This window comes from Podarcis pityusensis, assembly GCF_964106645.2.
Source record: "Podarcis pityusensis genome assembly, chromosome: 4".
Classification (NCBI taxonomy): Eukaryota; Metazoa; Chordata; class Lepidosauria; order Squamata; family Lacertidae; genus Podarcis; species Podarcis pityusensis.
Window position 1 is genome coordinate 51,863,894 of NC_138027.1, and position 26,442 is coordinate 51,890,335.

The window sequence follows — 26,442 nt, forward strand, 5'->3', positions numbered from 1 at the left end:
TAACATTCTGTGGGGCTTTCCTCTATCAATTTTTAATTTAAAAGGTTATTGTTTAGAAAAGCTTTCTGTTTTCAAGGTTATACCATTACAGGCTGACTTGATTGAAGTAGACTTTTGTGATTCAAGTAAACTGTGGTCCAGGGGCATTTTGTCGATACTCCTATATGGTCAGGGCTAAATTAAAAATATTTTACAAAAATTCACACGCAGAGACACAGGCAAAACAAATGCAAGGATAGTAACCGGTCTGCTCTCTCAAAATATTGATAGTATCTCTGTGGTGCACATCAATACACACAACCCTTTACAAATGCTTGAAGATTAAATACTGAAATACTACATGTCCCATACTGTAGAAAGGCTGCTCATTTATAAGCAGGGAAGAGAGAAAATGTTTGATTTTCTGTCACATACTATTACTATCACAGAGCTAAATATTAGCAAAGAAGATCAGCTCAGCATGGCTCTCTAGATATTTCAATATTGCAAACAATTACAGCCATTTCAAAACTTATACAAAACAAAGAATTAGATTGTTTCAGATAATTATGCAGTAAAGGCCTAGATTGTGGTTGAAGAAATATGCTGGCCTGGGTGTGTTGTCACAGATTATACTGAAAAATCCCAACCTATTTGACATTCATTAGCTATATTTAGCTGCAATAAACTGACTACAAGGAAAGACAGAATTTTTTAGAGGCAATGTGGGCACAACATTTGAGAGTCACTTAGAAAGTTACCTCGTCTTGAAGCTTCAAAACTATCAAAAAGGTTAATTCTCTGGATGTCATAGGTTAATGTGGTATTAGGCATCAGTGTTCTGTTTCTGTTAATGTTGGTGACTGCAAACTTGAAAGCTAACTCTTCCACGTTGACAGGTTCATTTTCCACAGTTTCAAATATCCCGCCTGTGAAAATAAAGAGACAAAATAATAAGCTTTAGTCATGTTTTAGCTGGTCTTAGCATGTCATTACATACAACACCAATCTAAATGAAAATAAGGAATGTCCATTTCAGAACAAGGAATAGAGAAAAAAATCGGTGGAGAGAGCAATTTTATTTCTTGTAGCACCTTGGTATATTGGTATTCAGCTGATGGCTTGACCATCAGTTGGTCAACACAAGAGGATAATGAGAAGGTAAACCGGTTTGAGGTTTTTTAAAAAACCAATCAAATGGTATATCAATTGTTTGAAATAAATGAAGAAGTAAATTTTGATTTCAGTCAACCACAGGGTAGTTATGGTTTGTTGAAATAAGCCAACTTCATAAACCATGGTTGGAACAACAAACCAGAGTTTAGATGAACCAGTTTTTCAGGTTCAGATTACATGTGTCCAGAGAAGGGCAACAAAGATAGTGAGTGGCCTTCTGCCTATGATAAGCGTGATGTCTGAACCAGGCCTCTATCTTTCAGCCTTTATTGAGATAACAGCATGAAGGAGTAAATCACAACATAAAGATTGTAAGTGTATAGTATACAATAACATAACACATATTTTTAAAATTTGAGGTCCAATTTAAGTGGCACCTGTCATTACTTCAATAAATATCTCTCATGCCCCAGCTGTATGTGAACATGTACTGTAGATAATGCCCCTTAGATTATATCAATCTCATGGCCAAATTCTGTGGAAATGTGGGGCTTGAGAAATGCATAATAAACAGCATATTTTGAAGCAAGTTCTTTAAGCAGCCACATCTAACTGCAGCTCTTGATTTGCATGTATAATTTACTCATTTACTGCTATCCACTAGAGAATACTTTGAATTTTGCAGTCACTTATTTCCCCATGTGAAATTCACAATTCACATATTGCTTAATATTTCCCAGTCAACAAAATATAATCTGCTAATGTGCTGCAAGGGCTCTTTTGCTTTTTATATGTCGCCGGTATAGAGTAGCATAGTCATTATCTGACAATCAGGAAATGGAAATACACAGTAGAATTACAACCTGCTTTACATTTTAACTCAGCAGTCACAATGTTAATAGTTCTTAGAAGAAAATAAGATTGAAATGTCATACACTTTTTAAGCAAGTAACATTAGGTTTACCATTTAAATAACATGTAATTTTATAGATGATCACATCTTAAACAATTTTATTATGTATCCCTCTATATTACAGCTGCCTCACAATTCTTTATCCCATAATTCTTTTAGATAATGAATAATGGCATTACCAACCAGTCTACTGGTCCCTTGGTTGACTCTACTTAGCATTCCCCAATAGTACTTCGTTTGGATTATAGTACCAACTACTGAGCTACATGCTGAAATTAATGTCAGTCAGCTCTGTCCGTCATATTTTTCTCTTATCAGGACTCCTGTAATCTCTGGAAGATTTATATCTATAAGTTCCCTTGAGCCATCAAGAAACATCTGACAGTTCTTTTGTCAGTTTGAACACGAACCAAATAACTTTCATTGCTACTATTTGTCACCGTCCCCTCACTCACTGAGTTGGCATCCACCTTTTGGGGTTGCAGAATCCTGCTTTTCCTATAAATGCAAACTTCTTGCAGTTCAGCCAGTTATTTTCCTGCACAAGCTTGATAATAAATAATGGTGTTACAAAAAGGGTCACCGCCTTGCTTGTGATATAGGACTGCCCAAGAGACATTCCATGTAATTTATGAACAAGACAGTAGATATCCTCTTAGATACCCTGGACACACGGAAAGGAAAGAGCCAGGCCTGCATCTTTTCCTTTCTAGTAATCAGTTAGCCTTGAGAACACAGCAGCCTAGCATGGTTGAGATTGCAATCAAATAAGGCTCCTTAATCAACTCCAGGTTTCTAATTCAGTATAGTTTATTAGTCCTGCAATCCTAAATTCTTTAGGAGGGCACACCGACGGTCAAAGGGTGCATTGGATCTCCCAATCTGAGCACAGGGGGAGAGAGCTCCAACTTTGGAAAGGGAGATCAAGTGTCATTTTCCCTCCCATCTCTGACTTGTACAACCACCTCTGTGGCTGTTACCCTACTAGTATTGAACTCTGACGTGGTAGGACCAAAAGGGGTGTGTGCTGGGAAAAGATATGAAGACACGGTGACTTTCCAATCATCTGATACTCCTCCAAACCCAGAAACTTGAGGATTGCCTCTCTCCATATGAATCTACCCAAATCCTGCAATCATCATGCAGGCCCTTCTTCGTGTGTCTCCTCCACAAAAGGTCTGGAGGGTGGCTACATGAGAACAGGCCTACATGTGTTTTTTAAAAAACACATCCACATGATGCCCTTCAGTAGTTCCACAGGTGGGTAACGTGGGGTGTACATTGTATCTCCCCCCCATTACCACATTATCCATGGATCAACATTGTCTGGACACAAAAAGAACGTGTACATACAGGGTACATCAGATCCACTTTAATTTGCTAGATGTACACAGCCTCGTTATTCAATGAAACTAAAGGAAGCCTCCAGACTAAAGATTGGAAAGTTCCTCAGCTGTAAGATCAGTCATTACTTACGCTTAGCTTGTGCCATCTTTGTTCATGCCAATATTTAGTCCCTTTAACGCCATAAAGTTAAATCACTTCCCTGATTCTGCTGCTTTTGCTTTGGCATTGATTTTCCACCCACCCCCCACCGCATGATCTAAATGTGCAAACTATTTATGAGATTATTAGTTCTCCAGTGGTTCGACTTTGAAAATAAAACACTGAATACACTTTATGAGCTTTCCTGTAGAAGGAATCATGACATATATGCAAGTAACAAATTATTCATCTGTTTCAATATTTACTCAATACCTCACAAGCTTGTGAATCATAATCTCTAGACTGACGGTGAAATGGAAGATTAAAGTGGCAGCCTTGATGGAGAACCCATAAAATGTCAGATGCTGTATATAGGTAAACATAATTAGTGTATCTTAGAAATTAACTGCCTGGAAAGAGCTACAAGGAAGAAACTCAATATAAAAAAGATAATGAAATAAATCATTAAAAATGCTAGGAAAGTCTGTGCATGGAAGTCAGTGTTGATCTTTGGACAAATGTGCAGTTTATAGTAAGTATACATACGAAGATCTGAGTGGAAGGTCTTTAAAGGTAAAGCCTATAATTTCCCAATTCATTTGTTTGATGTAAAATTACAGGTCCATTCTATTACAGGCTTTGCAGCCTAATAAAGGCCTGGAACATTCAGATTAACAGCCACATCCTACGTATGTTTACTTAAGAGTCTCACTGAACTGAATGATGCATACTTTGTTGTAAACGTGCCAAGAACTCCGTCCTGAAGCAATCAAATGATTATTTCAAAATGGACTGGCTAGAGCATTCCTGTGGGATTAAAGACACTAGCATATCCTTTACTCTTCCCAAAACTCTCATAAATTCATGGGAAGAATGTGATATTTAATTCTTTAAGCATGGGAAGGGAACCTTTACATGCTGCTGGACTAAAAGTACCATCAACCAATGGCCACGATGGCTGGTATTGATGGAGTCCAACAACGTCTGAAGGGCCACAGATTCCTTGCCTCTGTTTTAAATGGCACAATAGAAGTGTAGAAAGCTGCTTCATACCAGTACAGACTAGTTGTCCATCTTGCGCAGGATGTCAGGCCGAGAAACTTTTGCATAACTGTTACCTGATCTTTTTACCTGGAGATGCCAAGGGTTGACTCTGGGGTCTTCTGCATGCAAAGAATGTATTCTAATACTGAGCTAAAATCATTCCCACACATACTATGGCAAATGAGCACTTTGGAGTGACGTGTGCTATGGATATATTCCCAAATCTTCCTCCAATTCTGCCCTGATTCTACATGATTATGGGCATGATTATGAATCCATTTTGAGTGCCGTATGCTGTATGCAATTCTGGTTACCCAGCTCAAAAAGAGTAGTGTAGAGCTCAAAAGTACAGAAAAGAGCAGCCAGAATGATGAAGGTTTTGGGGCATTTTCCCTTACAAGGAAGGCTCAAATGATTGAGGCATTTAGTTTAGAGGGAAGTATGACAGAGGGCTAATCTACACTTCCATTTGTCCCATGACTTCTTCCGTTTGTCCCATGATTTTTTTCTTTAGTCCCACCATTTTCCCTGACAAAACCTGCTGTTTATTGCTGAATCAGAACAAACGTCCATCTGCCGAAAACCCAATTGACATTTGTTTTGTTTCAGCAATAAACAGCAGGTTTTCTCGGAGAAAGAGGCAAGATAAAAGACAAACCTCTTGGAGCCATGCCTAGGATTCATGGGACAAATGGGAGGGTGAATGAGCAGATATACAGAATAAGGAATAATAATACATTTGAATTTTTAGCATAAGATAAGCTCCATTGTCCTCTTTCTCTGAATCCTTCCTTACTACTGTTGACATCTGAATGCACATGCGTAAAAGTATTAAAGAATGAACTAACATCTGATGGATGTTTCAGGTGACTGGACTAAGATGTAGTTACTAAAATCGTTATGTCAAAATGTAGTCATGTCATACATCTTGTGTATGCTCTGACCTTGATCTGTCTACAGTAAGTGTCTAGTAAATAAGTCACACTAGAGAACATAAATGCATATACCAAGTAGCAACAGTTTTTGAGACAAAGACAATAACTGATCTGATATTTTACCAAATGTGTTATACTTTGCATGTAAGTGCTCTCAGTTCTATACCTAACATAAATGAACTCCAGTTAAAAGTTAGCAAGGCTGCAAAAAACTTTTGCCTGGTGCTTTTGAAGGCTGTTGCAAGTCAGTGTAGACAATAGTGGGCTGTATTAGAGGTGGGTAATGTGCGACCCTTTAGATATTGCTAGACTGCCATCTTCACCATTCCTGACCATTGTACAAGCTAGCTGGGGCTGGTGGTTTAAAGCAGGGACTGGGAACCTATGGCCTTCTGGGTGTTGTTAGATTACGGCTCCCATCATTCCTGACCATTGGTTATGCTGGCTGGTGCTGATGGGATTTGTAGTCCAGGAAAATCTGGAGGCGCACAGATTTCCAACCCCAGGTTTAATGGCATCTTTTTGCTTCTATTGGAAACTATGTACCACACCACTGTTTTCATTTCAACATAGATTCAAACCAGGACAAGAGAGTTATTTCATTATTTTCATAAACAACTAAAGCATAATTGTGAAATACCCACTTATTTTCGTGTTTTAGAAACACGAAATAAGTATGAACGAAAAGTAGCTATAAACAAAGTAAATAAAATGCAGTGGCTAGAATGAAGACTAGAAGGGAATTCACTTTTAAATGCCTTATGGGACAAAATATGGGTAGACTTTTCTCTGAGCTAATATTACTGACTTTTTCTTTGGAATTATTATACAATTATGTATAGTAAAGTTCTTTGGAATTATTATACAATTATGTATTTGTGCAGTTATGAATTAATTAAGGACATGTAAAGAACTCACACATAGATATTAAAATCATCATATTCTCACACTCTTAGATGAGAATGAGGCTGGAAGGTTATTAGATATTTCCGGCAACCATTTGCACTTCAGTCAGATTAATTGCATAGGTACAGAAATACCTTTGTCACAGCATATTAACATTAACCCCATGATCAAATTAATATTTCAACCTTATGTGTTCCTGCCATAACTCCTGGGGAAGCAGAATCACAGAGCTGAGAAAGTCTTGAAGGTGAGCTAAGACAGGATGTTCTATATGCAAACCTTTCTAACAAATTAGGCTACATCAATTAAAAATATGGATTTGGGTGTTCAAATCAGTGGCAGCAGAGAAGGCATCAAGGAATCATGCTTCCTGTATCACAGATGTAACTTCCTGTTCCCTCCCCACTCCTTCTCTCTCTTCCTTTCACCAGCATTGGATGCAGACATGCCTTCACTTGCTCCAGTTTTAGGCACAATATTATGCCTACATACAGTGGTACCTCGGGTTACATACGCTTCAGGTTACAGACTCCGCTAACCCAGAAATAGTACCTCAGGTTAAGAACTTTGCTTCAGGATGAGAACAGAAATCGTGCAGCGGCGCAGCAGCAGCGGGAGGCCCCATTAGCTAAAGTGGTGCTTCAGGTTAAGAACAGTCCTCCAGAATGAATTAAGTTCTTAACCCAAGGTACCACTGCAGTTTTTACTGCTGCCACTGCTGTGAACCAAGACGTAAATCTTACTTCTAAACTTACTTTACAAATTGTTGTCCGATTCTTTTTTAAGCAGGGTAAGAAGGGGGCAGCCAGTTTACTTCATAGTTGAGATTGCTCAAAACATGTTTTTAAAGCCTAATTCCTGTGCTTTTAATTTTGTTTCAAACTGTTCAACCCACACATGTGGGTGCCTGGAGGGATAAATTGCAATTAGTATATCCTCTCCTACCCAATTAATATATCCTCTCCTAGCCATTAAAACTCATCTCACACTTTTAGTGTGGATACCCACATTGCTGCCTCATATGGAGATGCTCTGGGTGGATGACTGTATTCCTGGAGGGATGCTTCACAGGCTAGCTAACTATACGGTTGTCTGTGGGGAGGAGGGCAGTCATCCTGTGTGTCTTGACAACAAGTGAGGGGGTTTATATGGTTAGTCAATCAATTAGTCCTTCTGATTTGCCATAAATATAAAGTTATCTTTTGTGAGCGGCTCTGAGTGCAACTTTCTTAATAACAAATATGAAATAAAATGTATAAATATGCATGTAGATAGACAGGATAGATAAAACAAATTTTGTGTTTATTATATGGAGGTTCCTGGTTCCCAACAGAGTCTTTTTCAATTAGGTGTTCAAGCCTGAAAGTATTTCCCTATGGCTCTATTGACATAATTCATGCTCCCGAGTTTCTCAGTAATGAATCCCTTTTTAAAAGAACAACTGACCTGATTTACTTAGTTTTGGACAGTGGGCATGTGGCTGCAACATGTTAAAAGATTGCTTGGGAAGCAAAAACATTTTTGTGTGCCTATGAACACCAGTTATGTGCTGGCGAAGTATCAGAATAACCAGTGAAGCAGGGGTATGAAATGTAGTGGTTAACTGACATGCATGTATTCATTGTATTGTCTGACCAGCATCTAGTGATGAGGCAGGAGCTGAGCAAGAGAACATTGAAGGAAGCTGAGCCAAGAAGCGCAGAAGAATCAGTTATCCCAGCAAGAGTCCAAGAGCAACTGAGAGTCTTATATTCTCTTGCCAGCCTCTCCTTTTCCTCTGACTTCTCCCTCCTGGCAAAAAAAGCCTCTCCTATGACAACCCTGAGTTTGTTACCACTACTGCCTTGAAGTCCAGGAGGCAAATGGGGAAAATTATACACATACAGACACAACCTGAGCTCCTTTACAGGAAGGAAGCTTTGAAATGATGGAACTGATACATTTTCTGGACAGAATAAATCCTCTATGGAGCCCTTTTCTGGGCTTCCTTCAGAAAACAAAATATATTTTTTTTACCATCTTTATCAGAGAAATTATGTGAGTGAGAAACAGAGGAGCAAGAGAAGAAGAGAGTGTTTTGACACTTTCATAATCTTGTTTACACTGTCAAAGGGCACCCAAAGCCTAGTAATGTGTGAAATTCCCTTCACAACTATGTCACATCAAAATTTTGATTTCCCGCAATACCCTCAGCAAGGATCCTACAAATTTGCTTTGACATTACAGTGGTGCCTCGCAAGACAAAATTAATCCGTTCCGCGAGTCTCTTCGTCTAGCGGTTTTTTCGTCTTGCGAAGCAACCCTATTGGCGGCTTAGCAGATTAGCGCTATTAGCGGTTTAGCGGCTATTAAAGGCTTAGAAAAAGGGGGGGAGCGGAAAAAAAATCTCAAGACTCGCAAGACATTTTCGTCTTGCGAAGCAAGCCCATAGGGAAATTCGTCCTGCGAAGCGCATCGAAAAACGGAAAACCCTTTCGTCTAGCGGGTTTTCCGTCTTGCGAGGCATTCGTCTTGCGGGGCACCACTGTATAAACATGCCCATATCATGCTGCAGATGATTAGAGACTGAATCTAAATAGAGCAACCTTGACAGTAACTTCCTTCAATAGTGTTGGTCTATGTGCCAGAAAGCGGCTTAGTCCTGCTGGCCACATGACCTGGAAGCTGTACACTGGCTCCCTCGGCCAATATAGCGAGATGAGCGCCGCAACCCCAGAGCCGTCCGCAATTGGACCTAACGGTCAGGGGTCCCTTTACCTTTACCTTCATATTTTTGATAATTATCCACAGTCAAGAGAAGGAGCACACAGATAGATGCAAACCCTGAGCAGTGTGAAATAACAAAAATGTTATTTTAATCAAATGAAATTATAGAGATGAATATGTCAGATGATCACTTTTGCCTCACATCTTTGTTAATCACATATTGCAAGCTATAATGCAGAAAGTGTTCCACAAAATAATAAATAAAATATACTGGTAATCATAATAATATAGCTCACCACCTTGGGATGGGAAGTAAAGAGATTCTCAAGAAAAAATCTTTACCTTTCGTGCATTCAGTGCATATTTTTGAACTCAGACATATAATGGTTTGATCTTGCCCCCCACCCAGTCCTCTTTCTTGTTATATGGGCTATCTGTACAAAGAATAAACATTATGTCTTCCTCATCAAAAGTTACATTGCTCGAGTGCCCATTAGTTATCTATAAGGCGCTTACAAACATAAGGTTTTTACTGTAGCTGCAGAAATCTGAGCTTATCCTGGAAAAGCATGGATTAGCTGAGATCACAGCCTTTTCATATAGCACAGCTTTAAAAGAACAATTTGATTTTTGGAATAAAAATAAAAGAGAAAGAAAGAGAAATAAGAATACAGTGTCTTTTGAGTTATATCTGATTTGTTCCCTTCCTGCTACCTTTTTCTTCTGAACTAATTCTGTTAACTGCAATGGCATTTCATTGATCAATGAAATAATAAGCTCCCTTTCTTCTCAACTCCAGGGAGTGATCTACCTAGATCTTTGGAACAGCTTTGAGATTAGGAGGGAAATATGTGTGCTCTTTTCTACTTCATGCAGGGGGGAGAGGGAGAAAAAAAATGCAATACAGTTGGATCTAGGATTGAACATTAAGAACCATGATGTCTGCACTGCTTAATATCTTCCAATTAATATACAGATTCATTTGCTTAAATGTAATATTTTTCTACCCTGACTTTCATGACATACTTTCACAAGGTGGCTTACAATGAAAACTTTTCAATATTTAATATTTTTATTGTATTGAACAAACGTAATAAAAGGAACATCAGATTAAAAACATTACACGCCACACCAATCTCCACGCAGTGCAAGATTCCAGGCACCTACCCAGGGTTCGTGTTTCCTTTGGAAACAATATATAGGATGGTGGCAATAAGAGCAGTCAAAAGACTTAGCATATTAAAAAGTATTTAGAGAAAGACCACAAGAGAGGAGCCCAGACAGTGCTCCTTTGAAGAGGGCAGGATTCCAAAAGTGTGCGAATACCACTGAAAATGTACACGCCACCTTCTAGATACCCACCTCTCTCTCTCTCTCTCTCTCTCTCTCTCTCTCTCTCTCTCTGTGTGTGTGTGTGTGAGAGAGAGAGAGAGAGAGAGAGAGAGAGAGAGAAGTGGGAATAGCACTAAGTGAAAGATTAGTTTATTCTGAGATCTAATGAAATGTTATCACATCAGATAAATAACCTATTTACTAACTGGTCATCCATAAAATATATCAAGCAACAAGAGAGGAGGTTGGGAGAGGTAGGTATTAGTTATTTGCTTCTTCAGCACAGCCACCTAGTACTATAGCACATCATTATTTAGCACCAATACAAAATGAGTACATGTTTTCCTTCTCCTCTGAGGATAGCTAAGAGGCATCCAATTGCTAAGTGGACTTGGGTGAGATATGCAGAGCCATTCTAATGAGGGCCTGGGGAGCACGGGGCAGCAGATTCTCTGTTCTATCCAAAGCTTTCCCCCTTATTTGCACCATGCCAGGTCCAGACTTGTAGCTGAGGGGCCAGAGGATTGGTTTCCTTGGAAGATGCACTGAGTTTTATATCAAAAGTTGCCAGCATCCTTTCTCCTGGCTTGTTGGCAGGAGGATCATCAGCAGTAGCTTACTGTCCCCTAACCAGTGGCATGATCATAGAATTGTAGAATTGGAGGGGAATCCCAAGGTCAGCTAGGAGGCTAGCAGCAAGGCAGTGCTGCCCCACCCACCACTAGGGATTGGGATTGCTCCCTAAGTAAATCATTCCTGCCTTTTTTTTTATGGTAAATGTCATAGCTGGAGGAAGCAGTTTGAAAATGTTTAAAACATAACCTTTTGATCTGTCTATAGAAAGCAAATATGTTCATTTCATGAACAAATCAGTATCTTTGACCATGCTCAGTTGGCACACAATTACTGTGGTTGTCATTGTATGATACAGATATGTAGAAGATGTAAGGCACAGATTAAATATCGCTTGGTTAGGACCAAGCAAAGATTAAAAGCTATAAAGCGCATTGAGAGCATCTGATAAAAGGACACTATGGTGAATTGTGTTGGAATATGTTCAGGCGGTTGTTGCCATCCAAGCAGAACTGTTCTCTGATGCTTTTGCATAAGGGACCATTTACACTTGACCGAGTCTGTCGCTATGTGACAAGCAGACACAGCCATTCATGGGAAGACGAAGAAGAAATGACAGTATGTGTGATGCTGCTATAGACAAAAATATTTCCATACTGAGCTTTTAAGCTGAAACAGTTTCTTGTGATTTTCAGGCCAGCAACAAGGTCAGGTTGCAGATAATGTTAGCACCAAACACTTTCCATTTTGGTATAACAAAACTTCAGCATTTGACAGAGGGAAGCAGCTACCTTTGCCTGCCGTTGTGAGATGTTCTCTTGGCTAGGATCCAAAGACCTCTTAAGGCTCTCCTGAGGCTTTTGGCTTAAATCAGTAGACCCTTCCTGCCAGATCAGTGCTTTTACAACTCTCTTCAGTCTTCTGTCATGTGGCTGTTCAAGTCTAAATCACTAATGGGTGCATGAAACAAGAACTATCTAAGCATTTTACACTGAAGAGGCTTGTTCTACACTTTATCACCCCCTTTGGGAAAACTGCAGTTGTATGGGCGGTAGTAGCATTACTGTACTTCTATTTTTACCCATGATGCACTCCGATAGGAAACTTTCCATCAGCACATACATGTGGAACTGCACTCACTTTTAATTTCTTTACAAGACTGTGTTCTAAATGATGTCTCTTGGCTGCCGTATAAACATTAAAAGTAAGGGGTCTGGGTTTTGAAATTTTCTTGGCAATTATCAATCTGGAACATTACTGCTTCTCAGTCCACCAAGGGCTGTTTGAATTGAGAAATGCTCTGTTCATGCCATCATTAGTGAATACTAAAATTCCAAGATACTGCATTGTCTGCACCCACTCCTAACTCAAGAGAGCAAGCTTTGCTAGTTAAAATGGCAGCATTGCTTCATGACAGTTGTTTTTTAATCTTTTTTTTATGGGGGAAATGTTTTTTCCAAAAGCCTACACTTCCTTGCCAGCTACTGAAAAATACTTCCTGTGTGAAATAAGATAGGTATTATTATTTTAAATAAGACCTTAGCCCTATTCAGGCATTTCAATTACTTCCTGAATGATCTAATGCAGTTCTCTGCTTTTTAAAAATATATATAACAAAGTCTTATTTGTTTTATGTGCATTTTAATAGAATGCCAGAACTCGTGCCTTTTACCAGTTTGGGCTTCAATCTTCCCATGTCTACTCAGAACATACATTCAACAGGGTTTATTCTGAAGCTAAGTGGGGGTAGGGGTTTGCAGCCTTAGATTGGTACACCAGCTGGTATACCCTAACTAAAGTGTTACACTTGTTGCTAGTGGATTTCCAGACTCATTTTAAATGCTGGTTTAGACCTTTAAAGCCCTAAATGGTTTGCAGCCAGGTTACTTGCCTGCATCCATATGAACCTGCCCATGTTTTAAGACTTTAAAGACTTTTAAGATCAGTTAAACTAGTGGATACTAAGGACAGGGCCTTCTCAGCAGCGATCCCTAACCTTTAAGATGTGAAGATATAAAAAAACCCACCTGTTTCTCTCACCTCGTGCGAGAGGTGGCTGGGTTGGTTATGCTGTTTTGTTATTTTATTGATGCGACTTTGGGAATGGTTTTATCTTGGTTGAATTATATTTACTATATGCAATGTTATACTATCGGACTGTATTTTTATGATCATATTGCTTTTCACCATCACGTGTTCCGGGAAAAGAAGTATTTAAATATTTAAAACAAACTAACTAACAAATGGAAATGTGTTTTTAATTACAATTTTTCATGCAGATTTTTTTTTAATAAAAAAAGATTAATGTGGAAATGGGATGGAACAGACACATGAAAGCAATGTGAACCAGAAACGGACTGATTAGCCCATCTGTACTTCTAAGAGCTGTGCAGCTGATGAGAACAGAGAACCCCCACAATAAAGTGGCATTTTAAAGTGGCTGCAATGTATTTCATTCTTCTCTTTGCTCCCCACCATCTGCATTTTACTTTTACTTTATATTTTGTCAGAACTTTAAATAGCCTTCGGTGGGCAACTCGTGTTGTTGTATGTTAGATTAAATATCTTTTAATGGTCAAGATGTAGAGCTAATGGTCAGCAAATCTGGGGAAAGAAAGAAGGTTGCAATTAAAATAATCAGGAATAAAATAATGTGAATGCCACCAGAAGCATGAGTGTTAGGACCCAGTGACTACTGTGAGATATTTTAGTGTGATAGAGAAACAAATTGATTCATTTGCGAAATTTATGCTAAACCTCCTTTCTCAGCTATTACTTTGTTAAATCCTGCTTCCAACTGGATAGCATATTTTACAGGTAACTTAACTTAATGGTTGGGTTTTTTTTAAGTCAAATCCTCTTTGTAACCTTCATTTCTTCCTAAAGATAAATAAGCAAAACTTACTCTAAGCTAATAACTACCATTAAGCCCAAAGAAGTACAGGGAAGGAGGAACCTGCACTTCCCAGAAACTAATTAACAAGTTAAGTCAAGCAAGCAAGCCATCACTTAGTGTTATGCATTTTCATAAAGGACATGACCCCTGCTGGGATCTACTCACCCCAGCTGGTAGGGAAATTGATTTTTTCCTCCTTTATGCTAATTAACAGCAAGACTGGAGATGAGTGGTTGCCCCATCCAAGATTTTAGCAAGAGAAATCTGGATGACTCAAGCAGTTTGATATGCTGTAGCTACAGGGGAAGATAATCAAACTTCCAAACCACCAGCCATTCTGGCATGTGTGAAAAATTTCTTTCTCACCTGGCCCATTTTAAGGAATGTGCTGCTATTGTCGCCCTAATCTCCAAATATAATGCAGTGGGAATGGCTGTACTGCCAGAGAAAGGGATGGTGGGAAGCCATTTTGATCTCTTAAAATGCTATATAAATGGGTATATAGACTGAAATGGCAGAACAGTGCTAGGGGGAATGAAGTAACTAGGCACCTTTTAATTTATTTTAAAGGACTACTGACCACTTGGGTATGATTAAAGTAGAGAAGCACTCAGTTTCAAAAGAACTGTGAACAACCACACTGTAATTTCACAGACATGAAGACGGGTGAACTGCGTCAGTCCTCATCAGTGATATAAGGGGCAATATTCAACAGGTGTCTTGTCATTCCAAGTTGGAGAACAAATAACATTTTAGCAACAAAGACTCTACCTGGGGGGTATGATTCCTTCCCACCCCAGTTTTTATGTGCATGTTCAAGAAGGAAAAATGAAAACACAACTTGGAGGAAAGACATTCATAACCCACATGACACCAAAGAACTGCAAGTGTCAGGTCACTGCTCCAAAAAGAAACCATCTATGCAGTCTTTGCTAAACCTATTGAAAATATTAAAGCCGTTATGGCAAAGGTATAATTTGCTAGAGTCTTCTTGGGCCTTTCAACCATCCCAGCACAGGGACCATCTCCTGCTCTATCTTTAATTAGGTATATAAGCCAATGTACCTGTTAAAAGCAAAGGCCTGTTGTTTCAGCTGGTAGAGTTCTAATTGGTCCCCAATAGTATTAAACTGAATTACATCTAAATCCTGTATAGCTGGTTTGTGGACTAGGCAGTGTGCAACCTAATGAACCTGGATTCAGCATGTGCATGCCTTACTTTCCATCAAATGTGTAATATCTGCACCATAAATCAGTATTAATAGAAAAAAGAATATGAACTTTACAACCAAGGACCATTTGTTCTATATTTTTGAGCTCACAAAGACAAGTTTGATGTAATTGTCAAACCCCAGCAATACATCATCCAATTGTATTTGAGAGACAAAAGCAAAAAAAAACCAAAAAAACACAAACCAGTTACCATGGTACCTCGGTTCTCGAATGCCTCCATTGTTGTACGTTTCAGTTCTCAAATATCAAAAACCCAGAAGTAAATGCTTACATTTTCAGATATTTTTCAGAACCTGAACATGCGATTTAGCTTCCACCGAGTGCAAGAAGCTCTTGCAACCAATGGGAAGCCGCACCTCGGTTTTTGAATGTTTCGGAAGCTGAACAGGCTTCCAGAATGGATTCCGTTCGAGAACCAAAGTACCGCTGTATAAACATAACCACCAGAATTAATAGTAACTATTGTCTGTAGCTATGTAGATGCAATGCATTGGTATAAGCTTAATTTAAATATAAAACTACTCACTCTACCTCAAGGAAATAAATGTAGTAGCTTATGAAGATTATAAGGCATAAAGTATGGTTCACAAGCCATTCCAGGACTATGATTTCATTCCATCCACAAGCTCTTAACAACTTGAGCAACTTCAATGAAAACTTTTATGACAGTCCTATGGAGCACACATGTTTTGCAATGAGTGGCTTCTCCTGCCTTTGGCTTGCTAAGTCACTGTGAATTTGTATTCTCTGTATTTTATTGGGCAGCTGTCAAACATATTCAAGAAGTACTGTTTATATAGGAGTCACTTGTGCAATTTGAGACACATGGAATGCAAGTCTCTGCATGTTTGCTCATCATTTTGTTCAGTGGGGCTTATGCTGTAGTAGGACTGCAGTCTTAGAGCCCCATTACACGTTCAAATTGCATTTATTGGATTCGTTGATGGGGGGGGTGTCAGGATTGTGCCTGTTCAGTAGAGATGTAAATGGAGGTGTATACATGCGTGGTAGGACCTGTACAAATGGTCATGGACCATCTGTGCAGGGTCCCAGTCAAGTGAAAGAACCTACTTATGTACAGTTGTACATGTGAAGACTGCAATTTGCAACTACTGCTTAGCATAATGAAAATCTAGGGTGTGAAGCTAGCTGATTCGCCTACCCCATTAGTGAATGTAGTTTGAAGGTATGGCTAGGGCTAAGGAATGGGTAGCCAATGTGGTGCCCTCCAGATTTTGTGGGAATACATCTCCCATCACCTGGTTCTGGTGAGAGTCTAATAACATCTGGAGGACACCATGTTGGCTACCCCTGAGCTAATTAAATTAATTTATGTTATAGTTGACGGAACTGAATAGCTCAGAGGGGTCGTGTAGTAGCATTGTCATGAAATCCAAACTTAGGTTCCGTATGCAGTACACTTCTTTCTGGCAGCATTAAGATCCAAACCCTGCCCCTGTTATGTGGTATGGAATAACACTTGCCCACAGCTCCTCCATGAAGCTTACACCAACTCTTGTACCTTCCAATAAGCATAGAGGCTTAGGAGAAGCATCTGGTATACAGCACCTATGGTCCTCTCCACAACTTCCACAGTTGATGGGAAACTTGGATGCCCTCTATGTACTACTTTCTCCTACTTTCTTTCTTTTTTTAAAAAAATAATATTTATTAGTAATTTCAGAATTACAGAAAAATAAAAAAACAAAAAACAACACTACAGTACATAAAAAGAAGAAAAATGCAAAACATAGAAACCAATACAACAATACAATAAAAAAATATAAAAATATAAAAAAGGAAAAAAAGAAAGACACAAATCCCATATAACTTCCATTTGCTTGTTTTGTTGACCTCCTCGCACCTCCCTTTTTGTATTCTAGTTTAGTTAGTTATTTCAGCAAATTCTTTCCATCTTTCTCAATTTTTATTAAATAATTTATCTTAACAATTTAACCTATTAACTAACTCGACAGATCCTTTCCATCTTTCCCCATATTCTGTTATTCAAATTACCTTAATTTATTTAACCTTATCTTACCATAAAATACCTTAAAGCTTGAAACTTAATACTCATTTATACATAACCCCTGATATCATTTCTGCTAGAGTCATATAGTTTCATTCCAACATTTTCCCTAATATTCATTAATTTTAGGCTAATTCCCTAAATAAAAAGTTTTCTTTATAAATTTTCTTCCAATCTTCATCCAACGTCTCTTCTTCCTGGTCTCGGGTCGTGTTAGTCCTTACTGTCCATTCCATCTAGTCCATCAACCTGGAAGCCTTATGTCCGAGGCCCTTAAGTCTCTTCCATGTCCCTTCTGCAGATCTTCTTCTTGTTTATACTTGCACTTTTCCTTGTCTTTTGTTGGTCTCTTTCTTAATTTCTTTCCTTTCTCGTTGAGGAGTAGGTCTCTGGGGGGTTCCAACCCAAAGTTATCTCCGTCTCCCTTCATCAAATCAGCCCATTCCCCACAGTCCCACTCCCCACAGTCATCAATATAATCCAAAAAATATTTGCGAGCATATTTCAAAGTCTCTCCAAAGTTAAAAGCCTCCTTAGCTCCACACTCCCCCTGGCCCACTCCAACTTCAGTCTTCAAAAACAACGGCTTGTGCTCCTGTGGGGCCTTGGGCCTCTCCATTTGTATTATTTGAGGTGCAACCACAGCCTCCTCCATTGTCTTCTGCACTTGCCCAATCAATACAGGTTCCTGAGTTGGACCCTGGATGATTTCTGTATCACTATTCACTAATTGTCCACAGTTATTGGCCACAACAGTCATCAAATCCATTTTCTCATTCATCAAATCCATCTTCTCATGCATCTGTTCCAACAAAGCACTTGTCTTGCATAGAGCAAGCACCAAAACTTCCTTCCAGCTCATATTTAGTCAAGGTCAAAAGGACTAATCCCATGATCTTAATCTCACAGCTGTGGCTGCAGCAACAATTTAGCAAGCTCCCTCTAGAGGAGATAATTTCTATTAGTATCCATCTTTTTAAGGCAAGTCCAACAAAGGAAAATTACTTTCATTTTTTCAGATATTTTGTTTCTTTAGAATGCAAAAGGCAACATTGGAATCAGTTTGTTTCTCTTCTTTAGCTATCTGTCAAAGTATTCCATTCACAGTCAATGAACCTCTCCAACAATTTCTGTTTCTGACACCCCGTTCCCAGGTTAGAGACGGTGGAAACTTATTTTTCTTCACTCCCTCTCCTGCAGGCGTTACACAAAGTCCCCTCCCTTTTCTCCTGTTTCCAAGGGGGTTTCAGTAGTTATAAAGGAAGGAAATTTAGGCTTTTTTAACGACTTTCCAGGCTTTAGCTTACAAGGTTTTTGCTTCAGTCTATATACAAAAAGCGGAAGGCAGACTTCCTGTTTTGAACCTTCCCGCTTCGATGTCAAATTAAGATATTTCTTGATCCAATTTTCCGTTTCTACTCACGGGTACTTGTTTTAGATCCAATTGTCCGCAGGAAAAAGTCAGCGCTCTCCGGCGATGGCTGTGCGGCTTCACTCCGTGAAAGTAGCAGTCAGTTTGCAGCACCGCGCCGCTCACCCCACTTCACTCCAGAATCCCAAAAAGGGGTTCCCCATGAGTGGGGGGGCGCTCCAGGTGCCCTGCCGAACCCCACGTTCCCAGGCTTCCTCCGCCTGGGATTTCTAGCGCCTTCGCCGCGGCGGGAAGACCCAGTTTCCACGGAGCTAGTTCCTCCGGTCGGAGGAACTCCGCCATTCGCCGATGGCGCTAACCCGGAAGTGCTACTTTCTCCTACTTTCTACTGCATGCCTTTCCTTACACTACCCTTGAAAACAATTTGCATCATGTATTCCCAGCTCCTACTGGCTTCCCCCATCCCCCATTAATATGGTGCAGAATCCCCTAACTACTGAGGTTGATACAATCCCCAACCTTTCATGAAACCACAGAAGTCACTATTTTCACCTTGTTGGTTTCCTAAAGCCAACCACAGCTCTTGTAACATGACAAAAAAATTGAGACCCGAACCTAAGCAAGAATCCAAGAAAAGGAAGTTCTCTTGCTGTGGGACACCAAGTACTTCGCCATGTACCTTTACTGTCTGAGCGTAGATGGAATCATCAAAAGGGCAGCCTAAGAGATGGCAATGCATCATGTAGATAAGATAAACTGTAGGGCATATAGAGCTCAGAGCAGCTGTAGCCCAAAGCTACCAGCTTTAATTGTGAGTGGCATGGAACAGGAATCCATCCTATGCAGACCCTGCAGCACCGATGTCTTCTGCTCTCTTCTGGAACAGATAATAAGCTTAACAGCTGTTCTAACAGTAGTGGTTTGCATTTCTGACGAGCCTGTCAAATTTGAAAAACCCCAGTGAGCTCAAAAGACAAAGTACAGACTCCTGCCCAAAAAGAATAATGCAAAAACAAATACTAGCTACCTTGCCAGAAACAGTTGGTCTAAAGAAAAGTTGCACTAGTCCTGTTGGGATGGATCCCTCAAGATGGAAAATGAGGGGTATTAGTAATGTTATTAATACGGAGCATTCTGCGTGATTCTGAACATAGAGACTCGGGCAATTAGAAGCTATGATTTACTGTACTTTTCGTTCATAAATCAAGCACACATAGAAGATGATTATAGTGCTCTACGTGACATGCCTTTAATGATTTAGATTGGATCCTGCTGAGAAGGATTTAATTTAAGGCACTTGTAGCCCTGGGATCAAATTATTTGTAACAGTTGATTGAAGCTTATGCTTCCCCCTACAGCTTAACATTTAGCCAGAGATTATCCTTGTAGTAGATTCCATTTGACTCATGCAGAGCTTCAGCCATTATTTTCTCAAATAGTTCAATCTCAAGCGGTATTATCTATCTCTTATCAGCATTATTGTAAGGTACCTATTACTTTTAAATCACCTGACAGAGTAAATAAAACTTAATGGGTAATACAGTACACTTATTGTCCCTTTCCCAATCATTTAGCATAAGATTTCCAAGTATTTAGAAAATCACTTTCTTTGATAAAAAGAATGGAAAATGAATGCTACACATTTCTTTGGAAGTGCACTTCAACTAAACTAAGTGGGACTTCTGAGTAAACATGCATAGGATTGCACTTTTAGCTCTTAAGAGCTTGTTAGGAAATGCTGAAGCAACTGAAACGGTTTTTCAAACATTTCAAAGATAGTTCAAAAATCATGATGACAATCCATATTTTTGGATAGAAACAAGAGCAGATGCCATACCTTAGAATCAATCCATATCATGATACCAACTGTACCATGCCTTCCTCTTCCGCACACATTGAACAAAAAAAACACACCTAAGAGATGTGGCTTGATTTTTGCTCCCATACTCTTGTTGTGCAACGAAAACAGCAGCTCGACACATCAACTAGGAAGTTTTCTTATGCTGAATCAGACCATTTAAGCTTAGTATTGTCTACACTCACTTACAGTGGCTTGCCAGGATTTCAGACAGGGGTATTCCCAGCTCTACCTGGAGATCCCAGGAATTGAACCTGTTACATTCTGCATGCACAGCAGGCGCTCTGCAACTGAGGGAAAGCCCTCTTTGTAGATAAAAGCTGGCTAATTCATTCAAACAAACGAGGCAATTGTCTAGAAAGGTGTCTGTCAATTAGGTCAGAAGCTTTAGTTTGCCTCCGAATACCACTTATTGAGAACCACACGTCCAGGTATCTGCTTGGCCCCTGTGAGATCCAGCAGGCCTCTTCTAATTTTCACTTGCACTGCTTCTTATTTGGCTGGCACCACATGCAAACTGAGGTGATTCTTCCAGGAATTCTCTAGGACATTGTAGAGATTTTAGTCAGCTCATGTGGAGATAGCCTCTCCCACCAGACTTAAGTTTTCAGAACCCATGAGATAGCCTTCTGTACAAAAGGCTGGGCACAATATGATGAATATTGGGTTGGATCCCGACTACATTAGTTGAACTTGTGTCCCACTGAAATTGAACAGGATGAGTTGATCAAAATTTGACTTCAATAGGAACAAGTTCAAGAACAAGTTGTCTGGATTCCATTGAATGCATAGCATTCTACTATTTACCCATAGCGCCAGGGGACCAACTGATGAAATACAAAAGCAGCTACCTGTAGAAAATAATGATCCAATCTCACTTTATATTCACATCGTACTCAAAATGAAAATCAGATTAATTAGTGCTTTTGCTTCATATATGAATTCAGCAGAGTGGCACTCCTAATCACATATAACATTTAAACAAAGTTAATAGCGTTCTCTTTTGCTTAAAATGGGGGGGGGGGAGAGAACACCACCACAATGAATTGTGCAAAATCTGTATAGAAATAAATCTGCTTAATTAAGAGCTTTCTGGTGTATGCTGCCTGTCAAGGAAACTAACATTTTGCGTAGCAACTTGGAGTCATGTGCTACAACCCACAGATTATGTTTTTCTCAACACTGATGGACATGATGCAGCAGCCCTATGGCTGAGCTCATAGCAATAGGAAGTCCTTAACATGGAACAGATTATTATAGATTACCGCAGCTGGCTGCTGCAATTTATAACTGTATCCAAAATATGCAGCGGCAAAGTACAATGTTCTCCTAAAAAATGTTAAAATAGTTCAAAAAGCTCGTGGAAAAACCCATCACAGCATGCTACTAAAAGGTGGGGAAAGTACTACATGCGAAATCTGAGCATAGGAGACCCCAGGAAGGCGTGAGAAGGAAGTGATCACTGAGGACGTGGTAGAGCCCACATCCCTCCTTCCTCTTCTCTAGCTGGCCCTCTGTATACACACACACACATACACACACAATTCTTTCTGGTGGATCAGTCCAGAGTCTTTGGTCTGATCCAACAAAGCTCTTCATACTGATACCTTCCATATACTCAGTTTCACTAACTTTGGGATGGATCATGTTCCAAATTATACAAAGCCAGACTTTCCCATATCTTGGCACTTTTGCTCAAAGCTGTGATCTACAAGCCACTTATTGTGGAATAGTCCCATAACAATTAACGGAGGTGCTCTATAAAAGGAGTATTTCAAATGCAGCTTCCTTTTACAAACCAAGACAACTGGCTACTTCTGATACTTCAGTACGAAACTTTCACACATGTATATAACACAACTCATAGTCATGTTAGCATTTTAAATATATTTCAAATCACTAGGCCATATTTAATTGGAGTCCTGGTTACTCCTGAAGAATCCTGATCATATTACCAGCTGGTTAGCATGTTAGGTATAAGTAGCCCATATAAGCAATATCAACAGTTGTGAATATAGAACTCAGAAATGGTACTTATTCCAGACGAGTTAACATCAAATACATGGGGAACATCTTGTTTGTATAGCATAAATTCCAGGGATGACAGTGACTAAGCACCATGTGAAAAGTTACAGATATCGTCTTCTCTCCCCTCTGCAGAAACTTGCTTGCTTGAATGGGAAGATTCTTTACAACTGCTCCTTTCCACTTATTGCTGCCAGTACTCAGAGTAGTAGTTCTGACTGCAGTGTCAACCCAAGCAGTTGCTTATAGCAGCAATGATTTTATAGATGCCTATGAAAAAGTATCAGAGCCATGTTTATATTATGATTTGTGAATACAAGCCAGGATCAAACCATGGTTTCTGATCCTGGCTTGCTTTGAAACCACAGTTTAATACACTGCAGTTCTGAGTTTGTAGGCAAATGGAATTGTATTTAAAAGAAAGAAAGCAAAATAAGCAAACCCTTCCAGGAAAGGAAAGGAAAGGAGAAGGGTGTGTCCCAACCCAAGGGCCAGAAAGGCTCTTTCACATTTTCCTATTATTTCTTTACTGGATCCATGTATTGCAGATGCTGGAGATGGCAACATGTCTCAGGCCAGTCCTGCACAGTGCTTAGTGCACTTGCATGCAGTTATAACTATTTTATTCACATTTGTGTCATAATGTTTGCCATGGCACCCTGGAGATGTTTTCATAACTCAAACCTTAATTATACAGATTTCTTTTTTAAAAAATTAAACATCTGAAAATAAGTCTCTCAGATGCACATAGATGAAATCCAAGTTCTTTCGCAGCATCTATGGTTCACTGCAGATTCTTCTATATACATTAAAACCTTTGCCAATATCCTTTCTTGCACTCAAGGGACTGCAGTTGCACTTACATAACTTCATAATTAAACTGTTTACTTAAAATGGGTTGGAAAGCAGTTTGCTATTCACTGTACCTGCTGAACTTGCTTGCCTTTGGAAAACTACCCAATCACTTATTTTAAATGGCTGCCAGAATTAAGTTTAGCTTCCAGCCTCCAATTTTGTGCTCTCAGATAATCCAGGATGCAATTTATGAGAAAAGAATTCAAGCATATTTTATACTACATATGCATTCACTATCTAATTACACGTCATAAGGAATGCTACCTGCTCTAAAATACACCAGGAGCAAATTAGGCCCAAAATGTGCCTGCAGAAATCTGCAGAAGGATTAAATGCTCTCTCAAGAACTGAAAGCTCAAAAGCGCAGTGGCAATTATAAGATTATTCTACAGACCAGGAAACTGGCACTCTTGCAAGAAAATGCTTTAAATCGCATTTTAAAGGGGTTTCTGGGTCTTTATTAGAACCTGCTCTATAGACTCTAACTGCTTAATCCTATGTCAAGAAAGCTTGAGCTAAACTGCAAACAAAGAAATGGTAGAAGCATTTTCCTCACACATGTCAGCACTAGAGCAACACAAGCATCCCCTTCTTAGCCACAGGGCCACCTGCCACCAACTGGCTTATGGGAAGGATTCCATGAAAAAGCTCCAGCTCCGGCTGCTGTAGGATTGTCCCCTCAGCACAGGATTTTCTACCACCAACTGACATGTGGGAAGGAACTTGAGGGAAAAGCAAGCAGATAAAGTAGTGTTCCTGCTCAAGCTGATCTTGTTTGGTGTTGTTTATTCATTGTATTTTATTAATATTGTGAGTGACTTTGAAGACTTCAGTCAAAAAGTGACATACAAATATAATAAGATTTGTTGTTTTTGCTATTATACTATGTATTTCATGTTTTTATTTCATAAACCACCTGTAATCTTCAAAAGAGGACGAGATATAAATTTAATAAAAGAAAGAAAGAACTGGATAGCTCAGTTGGTGAGAGTGTGGTGCTGATAAGGCCAAGGTTGCAGGTGAAATCCCTGTGTGGGACAGCTGCATATTCCTGCATTGCAGGGGGTTGGACGAGAGGATCCTCCGGGTCCCTTCCAACTCTACAATTCCATGATTCCATAAAACATAGAATCTTGGTTCCCCTGCCAACTCATCCCTTTCCCCTTGTGTGTCATATCACTTAGATTCTAAATCCTAGGGATTATCTTAATACAGATCTTACAATCCATTCTGGGAGCCTTTTAAACTTAAAAATATGGGTAAAAATGCTTTAAATAAAAACAAATTATTATTAAACATTTCCTAAGTATGTCATATCGCAGAGTACTGTACCTACAGTCATTGAATTCATCCGGTAAGCGCTAATATTTTATTTTAATATCTAGCATGCCTTGACCCAAAGTCTTAAACTGTATAGCAAGATATAAAATGCAATCAGATTGTAACAGCTGAAAAACAATACTGTGGTGTGGATGGGAGGGTGCTGGCCACACTGTTGCTGTGGCCTGCTGTTTCCTTCTCCCTCACAACTCCTTGTCCAGTCCCTTTCACCTCTGAGTAACTTCTATAAATATAGGCTGTATCTGTCCGTTAGTTAATTAAATAAGTAGTCCTCGGAAAAATGCTTCACTTTGCACGAACAGGTATTTCTGAGAATGATAAGCCACAGTAGGAGTGGGGAAGGGGGGAAAACATCAAAGAGATTTATGCATAAAAAAGGTATAAACAGCCTGTCAAAGAGAAGCCTAGCAGATGCTTAGTGTGCACTTAACCAGGTGGTTGAATTGTAACTCTGGTTTTCTATAATTGAAGCTGTTGGGTTCTTATTTGAAGTCCAGTAGTTTTGTGATTGCTTTCTTTTTTTAAGTGAAGGCATTTTATTTGGGTGTTATTTTTCATAGTTGAGTTTAATGGGACTTATTGGCTCAGAAGCAAGCTGAGGAGGAGGGATATCAGAGAAGATGCTTCCATACTAAACCCTAAAGGCAACTGCGTTGTCTGAAAACTCCATTGCACTTCAGAGTCTATATGATCTGAAAGTGTTAATTAGAACATGAGAGAACCAGCGGGTTCATTTTCACTGCAATTTGGGGTAGGGGTCATTTGTTTAATTCTTCAAAAACACCAACTAATTTTAGTGAGCGAGACACACAAACCTTTTGCAGCAAAAAATATGCATAAAGTATTATATTAGACCCAGATCTGCAGACATCATCCCTTAAAAGTCACTGGGACATCTCCAAAAACAAGAGGTTTCAGCAAAACGAGAGGCTTGAGAATTTCATTTTAACTGCTTTTGAGATCTCAGTTCTAATCAGTGAGATGGTTTCGAATAATGTTCTATTTGTTACTAAAATGAAATCATTCTGAAAACAGTGGCCAAATACAGTGCTAGAATTAGACTGGTTTTGTAACTGCTACAAAAAAATGAAACAACAACCACAAAAATCAAACGATGTTTTCTTCCTCTACTTAGAAGCTCATTCTTTTAAATGACACAGACAGATAAGATGTCTGAAAGTGCAGATATGTCACACTATGGATCTTTATTCCCAACACAATTCTAAATTAAAACTCTGTTTCAAGTGCGTTTTTAACAATTGTTTGTGTTGAAATGAAGTTGGCATTGATGATCTGCACAAAATGCACAAATAAAGTGGAGAACTGTCACTTGTAGCCTATATAACAAAATTGTGGAAGGGTTACATATAAAATGACCTGTTACTGAAATGCTACCATGCCCCATATAGTAATTATGGCTAAATCTTATATTGGAGGTGCAGCCATGGTACAACAGCAGCCTGCCAGAGTCAATAACTCTTCAAAAAACCAATTACATTTTTATAAGCTAGATTTTTGAATACCCTTCATTTTTAAAAGGTCTGACAGTTTATGTGACTCCAGTTGAGGTAAGCATTTTCAAAGTATAGCCTAGATAGATTTTTACAAGATGACTAACGCTTGATTATTTAGATATCACTCAGAGTCTTCAAAATCCTCTTCTTGAATGTTTTTAAAGACTGGATGAGATCCAAATTATCAAATATAAGTCATACTCAGAGCAGACCTACTGAAAATCAATGGAATTAAGTAACTTAAGACAATTGATTTCAATGGATCTACTCTGAGTATGACTTAATTGGATATTATGCGGTATCTGTGTCACTATTAAAATATTAATGCAA

At 39.1% G+C, this 26,442-nt stretch overlaps 1 protein-coding gene and 1 long non-coding RNA gene across 12 annotated transcripts in view; one reads left to right on the plus strand and one right to left on the minus strand.

Annotated features, from left to right (window-relative positions):
• Nucleotides 1–26,442, plus strand: part of LOC308476135 — a 159,645-nt gene that overhangs the window by 80,868 nt on the left and 52,335 nt on the right. The window contains exon 3 of one of the 6 annotated variants that reach the window (XR_013985745.1): nucleotides 22,538–22,677. The exons of the other annotated variants lie outside the window; for them this stretch is intronic. This is a non-coding gene — a long non-coding RNA (uncharacterized lncRNA). Of the gene's footprint in view, nucleotides 1–22,537; nucleotides 22,678–26,442 lie in introns of those variants that run through there. 6 annotated transcript variants of the gene reach the window in all.
• GRIK1 (glutamate ionotropic receptor kainate type subunit 1) overlaps nucleotides 1–26,442 on the minus strand; it is a 155,669-nt gene that overhangs the window by 66,039 nt on the left and 63,188 nt on the right. For all 6 annotated transcript variants that reach the window (XM_081003532.1, XM_081003529.1, XM_081003531.1 and 3 more), the window contains exon 2: nucleotides 741–908. In XM_081003532.1, the coding sequence (XP_080859658.1) occupies nucleotides 741–908 (168 nt within the window). The remainder of the gene's footprint in view (nucleotides 1–740; nucleotides 909–26,442) is intronic.